The sequence below is a fragment of the Sturnus vulgaris genome, chromosome 3 (genome assembly GCF_052056855.1).
Source record: "Sturnus vulgaris isolate bStuVul1 chromosome 3, bStuVul1.hap1, whole genome shotgun sequence".
NCBI classification, from domain to species: Eukaryota; Metazoa; Chordata; class Aves; order Passeriformes; family Sturnidae; genus Sturnus; species Sturnus vulgaris.
This window is the reverse complement of record NC_142245.1, coordinates 66,763,249-66,772,685: the sequence shown is the minus strand read 5'-3', so window position 1 is coordinate 66,772,685 and position 9,437 is coordinate 66,763,249. Positions and strand designations below refer to the sequence as shown.

The 9,437-nt window shown below is 48.0% G+C and overlaps 1 protein-coding gene across 1 annotated transcript in view; it reads left to right on the top strand.

The window, feature by feature from the left end:
* The first annotated feature begins 1,926 nt into the window (after window positions 1–1,926).
* The window catches only part of SLC35F1 (solute carrier family 35 member F1), a 220,147-nt gene continuing 212,636 nt past the window's right edge, over window positions 1,927–9,437 (top strand). Inside the window, exon 1 of the mRNA XM_014876731.2 lies at window positions 1,927–2,218. Within this exon, the coding sequence (XP_014732217.1) occupies window positions 2,016–2,218 (203 nt within the window). The 5' untranslated portion in view covers window positions 1,927–2,015. The remainder of the gene's footprint in view (window positions 2,219–9,437) is intronic.

The window sequence follows — 9,437 nt, the reverse complement described above, 5'->3', positions numbered from 1 at the left end:
CAGCCCTGCAGCTAACCTTGCACCGCCCGGCTGCAGCTTGCGAGCCTCTGTCCCTTCCACTTCCAAGAGCTGCCAGGGAGAATGAACCTCATCTTCTCTCCACTTATGGAAACATGTGGTTGCCATGGGGGGAATAGGAGAGAGGAGAATCTCTTAGTAGCATAATCCGATTCAACTGAGGTTCGGCTCGCGTTGAAAACAGCTGGCTGTTTGCCCGGAACAGAGAATGAACTTTACAGGATTTCGAGTGAGTGAGCCCCATCTTCAAAAGCATTCCTCTGGTAAAGCATCATTCTCCACCGGATCTCATCTGAAGACCTGTTAGACCGAGGCTGCTGAGGTACTCAGAGTAAACCGGCTTATTAAACATTGATATTGGCAAAAGGAGGAGTTCCTATAAACAGAAATTACCGACCTGAAACCTAACAATCAAAAAAAAAAAAAAAAAAAAAAAAAAAAAAAAAAAAAAAGACAAATATAATTTTGAGTGTCACATCTATCAGATTTCCCTGGGGGACACTGAATGGCTTTGCAACCACGTTTCACTGCTTATCATGAATGTTCATCTCATCTTCACAGCTTTGTGTAAGGTTCACACAAACAGAAATATAGGGAAAGAATCCTTGACAAAAATAAGTAGAGGGGAACAATAGAACGAAGAAGGTGAAATTTCAAATGTATGTCGTCACTTAAAGGACTTAGCAAAATTATCATGTAATATGTTTCAGAGAGACACGATTAAAAAGACACCTCCTCTGAGCCTAATTAAATTTTTGAAGCAAAATATATCTATCTTTAGAGCAAGAAATACTGAACCCATGTTCATTCAATTTCTCTTTGGGGAGTCTCCCAGTATTTGAAAGAGAGAAACACAACACTTTAACAAGCTTCGCCCAGGCATGAACTTCAAGTGCACTGTCTCTATGAAAAATGTATGGAGCTCTGAACTTCCCAGCGACTGCCATGCCTCCCTCAGTCCCTTACGTGCCTCTGGCAGTGTAAGAGCCAAGGCGTTGTTCAGAGGCGATTTTTTTCTTTACACTTTTTCCCAGTTGGCTGAAGACGACACCGGCTGTGCCGCGTTTCAGAAGACAAGTGTCCGGCAACTCCCGGGTGTTCACACAGCATCGGCCAGCGGAGGAAGTGCCGCGCCGCCCAGCTGTGAGCATCCCCAACCCAAAGAGATAACTTAACACCCCAAAGAAAACCGATGAGCATTGAGTGGGGCAAAGATCGGGGCCTCCCAGCGCGGAGCTCAGTTGGATGCCGGCGGAGCTCTCAGGGCGGGCAGGACCCCGCAGGAGCGATCCCGGCCGGGCTGCCCCGGGTCCCTCTCGGAGAACTGTCCCCGCAGGACCGATCCCGGCCGGGCTGCCCCGGGGTCCCTCCCGGAGCGCTGGCCCCGCAGGACCGATCCCGGCCGCGCTGCCCCGGGGTCCCTCCCGGAGCGCTGGCCCCGCAGGACCGATCCCGGCCGGGCTGCCCCGGGGTCCCTTCCCGGAGCGCTGGCCCCGCTGCCGCCGCCGCGGGCTCCCCCTGGCGGTCCCGGCCGCGCTCGGCCGGCGGCACCGCGGCGCGCAGAGCTCCGCCGCCGCCGCCACGCCGGGCTCCGAGGGGCTCCCAGGGGCTCCCAGGGGCTCCGCGCCGGACCGGGCCGGGCCGCGGCAGCAGCGGCACACCAGCGGAGCGCGGGGCGGTGGCGAGCGGGAACAAAGGGGATCGAGGCGGCGCAGCAGCGACAGCTCCGCCGGGGGGAGGCACCGGCTGGGCGCGGGGGGTGTGGGAGGAGGAGGAGGAGGGTCGCCAAACTGCTGCCACTTCGTCGGCCGTGAGCGGCACTCGCTGGCGGCGGCGGCAGCATCCCGCCCCTCGCTGCATGGCAGCCCAGTGAGGGAGGAGCGGGCGAGGGTCTGGCGCTGCCCGGAAGCCGAAGGAGCCAGCGCCGGCGGCAGCAGCGCCCGCCGCCCTCCCGCCGGGATGCGCCCCGCTCTCCGCTGAGGCGCAGCCCCGCCGCGATGCTCTCCCCCGAGCGCCACCGCCACCACCGCCACCCCCCGCCGCCGCAGCCGCCGCCGCCGCCGCACCACCCGCCGCAGCCCAGCCATGTCGTGGCCACCATCGAGAACCTGCCGGCGGAGGGCGGCAGTGGCGGCGGCAGGAGCGGCATCTCCGCGCCCTCCTCCAGCGTGCGCCAGAGGATCAGGAAAGTGCTGAACAGGTGAGGCCAGGGGATGGAGCGGGGCTCTGGCTACACGGCACGGTGCCGCTCGCCCTGGGGCGCGCAGGTCCCGAGGGTCGCCGTCGGAGCGGCCCCAACCCGGCCCGGCCCGCTTGGAGGGGTGTGAGCGGCGGGGCACGAAGGCGCCTGCGGAGCGGCTGGCTCGGCTCGGCTCGGCCGGGCTGGGATGGGCTGGGCTGGGCTGTCAGCGCTTTTCCCCACAGAAGCCCCGGGTGGGCAGGGAGCGACAGCGCGGAGCCTCCCCCGGCCCATTGTTGGCTCCGAGGCGGCGGCGTGAGTCGCCAGCCCGCGCCCTCCGCCGGAGCCGGTGCCGATCGCACCTGCCGTGTCCACGGGCACAGCCTCCGCAGCGGAACCCCCGCGCCTCCCTGCGGCTCCGGCTTTCCTGGCCCGTCACTCGGGGCTCGGGGCGGCGGGAGGAGGGAGCAGACATCCCCTCTGCCGCAGCCCGGGGAAGTTGAAGCGCGGGCGGCGGGCGAGAGGGCGGCGAGGAAGGAGCAGCCCCTGGGGCTCCCGGCCGGGGTCCGCCTGCAGCGGCCGGGCGCGGCCCGGTGCTCCGGGGTGCCGGTGGCGTCGTGCGGGATCTCTGCCCACAAGCAAGCTCGCTTGCCCCCGCGGCAGCAAGCTGGGGCTGCTGGCGAGAGGCGAGCCGCTCGTTTCGCCCCTGCGTGCGGCTCAGAGTGCTCAGTGCAAAGATGGGAAAATTGCAGGGCACTCGGAGTAAATTGTTTCACCGAAGGCGCAAGAAAACGCTGGAACCATCTTAGTTAATCCTTTACGCTCCCCTCTCTGCCAGTTGTTTCTTTTGCACTGCATTTGATTAGGGCAGAGGGTTTTACTACAAAACAGAGTCCATCCAGAGCCTAACTGGTTGCTCTCTCCAGAAGGAGCTCCTGTCTGAAAAGCCAGCTGGAGCCATCACTTCTGCCTAATGACTCTTACGTGCTAAACAGAGCAGTTGCAGCTATGGGATGGTGCGTACCAGCCTTGGCCTCATTGTCCCAGCTTTAGTTTCAGATTCATGTAACATTGGCGAGCTGCTGAACCCGGCTACTCTAAAGGGGTGTGTTCGGTTTGAAGATGAAGCTTTTAAATACTAAAAAATTTCAGTTCCTGCAAATGTTACATTGTTAAAAATACGTGAAGCTATTTGCTCTCAGAACATCCCTATTACACAGAGTTAATTAGCTGTTACCATTCCAAGAGGATTCCCCAAAGCTTCATTGACAGAGGAAATACTTATCTTTTGTTATTTGAGCATGACAAGGGTTGAAAAGAAGTTGAAAAAAGTAAGAGCTGCTTCAACTCAGCTCCACATTTTCTTGTACACATGCATTTTGCAACTCTCCGTATTGTAAGATTGACTCAATTCCTCAACCCGACAGTCCGTGTCACCTTAAGCGTCCTGTGCTTGCAAGATCCCTCCCTCCTTCTGCTTGGTCATCCTGAGGTGTGTGTCGGTCCTCAAACAAGACACTAGGGAAAAGGTGTTTTCCCAGGGGCACCAAGAGGAATATGAAGATGTGGTGAAGAGATCAGATACAAAAGCAACAGGGTCTCGTGTGCAAGGGTGGTAATAATGACCTCTGGGGAGTCATCAAACTGACCACAGTTTTCATGGCTAGGAGGTGGTGGATTAATTCATACAGTTTAAACAGTTGCCATGCTTATGTATGTATATGACTGAGCTGTAGATAAAATGTCAAATCAATATTTGTTGTTCTGTATATACGATTGTATGAAAATACTTAGGTTGTGGTGTGTGGAGGGGGCTTTGTTTGTTTGGTTTTGTTAGTTTGTTTTTTTGTTTTGTTTTGTTTTGTTTTGATTTTTGATTTGTTTTCATTTTTAAGGGGGGAGGAGAAGGGTAGAAATTTGCTCTGGTGGCCAAAGTTCAAATCTGTTCTGATTCATAAACTTGAACCTAGAAACAAGATCTCCCACAGCCCAAAAGAGCAGTCTAAGGAACGGGAGGGTCAGTCACTTTTTCATCATTGTGTTCTTATCTCCTCCTCAAACATGAAATAAGAGTAAAATTTTTCCAAATTTATGTGGTTTATGGAGAAGGAGAAGGCACGTTACTAAGATGATTTAATTCTTAGCCAGTCCCACACTGTGTATCAATGGAAATTTTTCAAAAGTTAAATTTCCTTAAGTTTCTTTCAACTTTACATGGGAACTGATGTCTCATCAGTTCATGTAACATCACATCTTTCAACAGTATTTCTGTTGATACAGTGAAATGAATTCTGACACAATGTTTATATTTTCATCCTCTATGGAAACAATAGTCTGCAAATACATGTGGGAGAGAAAGAAATATGTATGCCATATCCCTAAAGATGTAGGAGACTCCAACAAACTGAACACTGGCCTTTCCAATTGTTTTTCTCCCAGAAGAGGGTAATACTTTCTCTGTGCTATCTATTCTTTGTGTGCACCATTTGCTTGAGACCCATTAGTGGAAGATTCCTGACCAATTCATTGTGCTTCTGTTTTCTGCTACACAAAGTAGGGGATCTTCAGGCAGACATCAAAATAAAAAGGTTGACAACAACTGGGGCTCCCAGAAACCTGTTTATGGCTGGTGGAATCATAGAATGGTTTGGGTCAGAAGGGACCTTTAAAGGTCACCTAATCCAATCCCTGCTGCCATCAGCAGGAACATCTTCAACTAGATCAGGCTGTTCAGAGTCACATCCAACCTGAGCCTGATTGTTTCCAGGGATGAGGCATCTGCCACATTACTGGGCAACCTCTTTCAGAGTTTCACCAGCCTCGTCATAAAAAAAATTTTCCTTATATCTAATATTTTCATTTAAAACCTTTGTCCTGTCACAAGAAGCCCTGCTAAAAAGTCTGTGCCCAGGGAGGGTACAGATTCTGCTGTGGTCAAGGAATAAACAAGACATCCAGAGAATAGACACTGGCAGAAACTGACCATTGTTTCTTTTTCATTTTCTATGTAGCAGTTTGGTTACCCAGGCACTTGCTGATTCCTGATTTGCCTTCCATGGCAATTCAGGAATTCAAATGAAACAATTAAAACAAATTAAAATTGTTTTACAAGCTATGGAAGAGTATTTTACCTTCATTTTCCAACCTCTCCTCTCTGTTCACTCACTAGATCCCAAGGTAATAGAGAAGCACTGGAACAACCCCTGCAGGGTATTTTAGAGAGAACACACTGAAAGGAGAGCTGATTGCCTGTAAAAGTCTATTTCAGTGATCACAGCATGCACTGCCCTCTGAAAAAAGTTGTCCATAATAAGAAAGCACTAAGAAATTAAAGCACAAAAGTGAATGGTTAGAATTATGAAGGACTGGAGATGCTCAGCACAATTGTGGGATTTACTGGAATAGTTTGTGTATAAATTCTGGGCTGCCAGTGATGGTGAACAGGACCTGCTGCAAGAGGGTCAAACTTGCTGTTAGCCTTGAAATAGTTGTGGTGCTCAGCTATGTGGTTAAATGGTGGACCTGCTAGTGCTGGGTTAATGGTTGGACTCCAGGATCTTGGAGGTCTTTTCCAACCTTAATGATTCTATGGTTCTGAGCTGGAGGAGGATGACATTGAGTTGCTGTTGCATTAAGGGGAAATGTTGTGCTGCAGGTATGTTCCTGGACCTGTGACTCACATTCATGGTCCATAAATCCCATCTGCAGGGCCCTGCCTGGTACCTTCCTTGTGACATTTTCTGAGCAGGTATCCCTGACTGACTGTGTCCTGCTATGTTGCAGGGAGGAGCAAGAATAATGATGTCTGCTTGACTACTTGATTGCTTGCTCCACCAAACTTCTATGAAGCCAAAACTGGACCCCACAAACTCTGTCTGCTTGTAGAGGACCACTTAATAAGCAGTGACTCACTTGCTTCTCACTGACTCTCACCTCTAGTAGGAAGATAGAAAATAAATGATGCGGTTTGGAGTCTGTGATTCTCTGTGTCTCTGCCCCAGCACCTACACAAGTACCTGTTGGTGGGTCCCAGCTCCCTCCATCCAGGTGTATTCCAGCACAAGAGGCAGCTTGTCTCCCTTTCTTGCACTCCCTGGGTGATCTGTAGGGCAGAGACTCACCTGGCAGATTCTCCTGTGGCCCCTGAAACTTTTTGAACTAATTTACAGGTTGATCTCACGTTGGGAAGTCTGGTTATCACCTCTTGAGAGGAACTAGACAGACAATAAACATTGCTGAAACACAGGGGGAGCAGGTTGCAAAGTAATCTGTTTGGGAGATTCTTGCAAATTGTCTCTAAATGAAAGCCAGCAAGCAAAATACCTGCTTATACATGGGCATTGTCTATGTAGTCCTGGGCAGCAGGACAGGGAGGGAAAATGAAGTTTCTGCAAGCAAAATGAGTTAATATCTTTAGATAATTTGACAAAGTTATTTTAGTTAAATAAATGAGATTATTCCTGGAAAGAAAAAATACCATAGCTGTGTCAATGAACTCAAGTCTCCAGAGAAATGTCTGAGGCACTGCTATTGTATTGCTTTCCTTGGCAAGGACTTTTTTATTAAGCTGGATGGCACATGCATTTTTTCTGGGTTTACCCACTTCTATCTTTTAGTGCTTCCTTAAGGAATACGAGTTATAAAGTCTGGCTGTGCCTTATCTTGCTGTTCCAAGGTTGTCTTCAACTTGCTTTTTCTTGCTGGCACTTGCTGAATGGCACTTTGTATTTCTCAGAAGTTTCCTAAAAATCATATCAGAATGTTAGAGACATACTCAACTCGAATCAGAAAATGGAATAAGAGTTAATTCAGCCATTCAGTCCCATCTGATCTTTTAAATAGCTTTGTAGTTACATCCTCTGCACTAGTGAATTGCAAAAGTTGTCTATGGAGCAGTGTGACTTTCCCTGCTTCTTTGCTCACTTACTTGCTTTGTCAAACAAATTTCAGCCTTATGCATAAAGCCAGTGCATGGTCCAATTCCTGTCTTAGGAAAAGGAAGAAAAAATGTTTCTAATAAGTGTAATTCATTAAATTAGGCAGTGATGTGTTGAACAAAATTATCTGAAGAATAGTTATTTGGATACTTTTTGAAAGAAACCTCACTTGTTAGGGTTCAGTCTGAATAAACCTTTTGAGTTTTTAGTGTGTTACAGGCCCAATTCCTCCCTGATACGGTGGGTGAGGAAGAGTTTGGCCCACTAGCTGACTAACTTTGAACTTGAACCATGTGTCAAAGCTGCTAAGTCTTCAGAGATGGGAGCTGTTTAAATGGCACTGCAAGTATCAAAAGCTATAACCTAATGTGTTGTTTTTTTTTTTCCTAATAACATGCACCTGCATAATAAATCAGACATAGGGATTTTTATGTACTAAAAAGAACTTGGAGCTGAATAATAATAAAATTGAGATGATGTGTTTCATTGCCCCAAAGCAAAAACGTCTTTCAGTTGACTGATCAGAGAGGCAAACAAACCAAATAATTTATGGCATTTTTCCTTAATGAAAAACAAGTCAAGGATCAAACATATAATTTTTGAATCCAAAAAAAGAGTGAGTATTCATGACCTTCAGTTACTTTCCTTTCTTCTTCAAAACAAAAGCATTTGCTTCCTTTGGGATTTTTATTCTTAAAAAGTACAAATAGCTCCTCAAAGTCCACCCAGAATAACAGCGACTGTAGAAAAATGAGCCCCAGCTCAATTCAGATAGCCACGGTTTTCCTTTTAGGTAAAAATATTTATACCATTCTGAAGTAAGTCAAAGAAAATGAGATCAGAGCACAGATAAAGCAACTAGGTTGGCTTTCTTGTGCCTGTTAGTATTATTCTTTTGGGTTGAGGAAGTGGGAAGGTCATATCTGCCCGTAGGAAAGCATCCTGGCAGAGGATAAAGAAATGAAGTGATGAAAAATTGTCCATTCTTTCCTTTTCTCATGAGTTTATTTGTGATCGCCAAACAACTTCTGCAAACCAGCTGTGTTCCCAATGATTAAGGCACATAAGGGAAATACCTGTAAAACAGGAGAAAAAGATGCTCTTCCTCTTCTCCAAACAACTTATTTCAGTGAATGCACACTTACTTATTGGCATGCCATAGAACACAAAATGAGTTGATTTAAGAGCGAAGATCAGCTAAAGTACAAAAAGCTTCCATGATTTTGATGTAGCATGCACTGCAAATCTGTCCAAGTTTGCTTTCAAAGTGTCCGAATGTCATTTCTTAACAGGTTTAGAAGCCAAGATTGGGAAGCTTTGTCCCTCTTGACTAGTTTTTGCTCCCGAGAATTTACACTTTAAGAGATACAAGCCTTGCTGGTCCTGTTCTGAAGTAGGAATTGTTTGAAGTGATGTGATATCCTAAGTGCACTGTAATCCAAACCCAACAATTTCCGTACTGAGTGGGGAAAGACTTTTCCTAGGAGGGGCAATTCGGCAAGGCAGAATATGTGGGTGTCTTCTGTCTACCTATGACATTCAAAATGCCACTACTTACTGGGTGCCTGTCTGCAAGTGGGAATTTTTGACACTGGCTGTGCTGTGAGCTTTGGGAAAGGGGTTACTGCCTCTTGAACTAGGGGGGTTTCAAAGGAGCAGCACCATAAATGGCTCCATAGAGAAAGCGGGAGGAATGGACAGAGTGGCTCTTATGGGATGGACAGAGCAGCTTTAATGTGCTAATGAGGGGAAGGCCAGATGCCAGCAGCGATCAGAAGGGCTCTTTGTGGCTCTGTCTTTTTGGAGATGGCTGGAGTCTCTGTCCTTATCGGGGTTGTTTCTGCAGGCAGAGGGAAACACTGGGGCTATTAGTGAGGTGTTCCCTTCCTTTAAGTCAGCAGATAGCCTTACAGATTAGCACTTGAATACTGATTAGGGCTAATTACCAGGAAAGGTTAGGAAAAAGAAGTTGCTGAAGAAGCTTGACATTAAAAATTACGAAAAAATCAGCCCCCAAGCCCAACAACAACAGAAGTCTCATGCTCAAAGGCTTGTAAGCTGAGTTCAAACTCAGCTGAAATCACCTGTTGCAAGAACTGCTGTATGGGGACTCATAAATTGCTATGACTGTAAAGTGTTCAAGTATTGGTGGTTCTGAGATTCATGTTGTGAACTGCCTACTCTACCTGTCTTTGCTTATTTATGTCTGTCATCCATCTAGCCGAGATTTTAACTAAAACACTTCAAGTTTTGAAGTTCATCTTTCAGCTTTCTCCGACTTGGTTTCTCTCGTGATTTAAGAA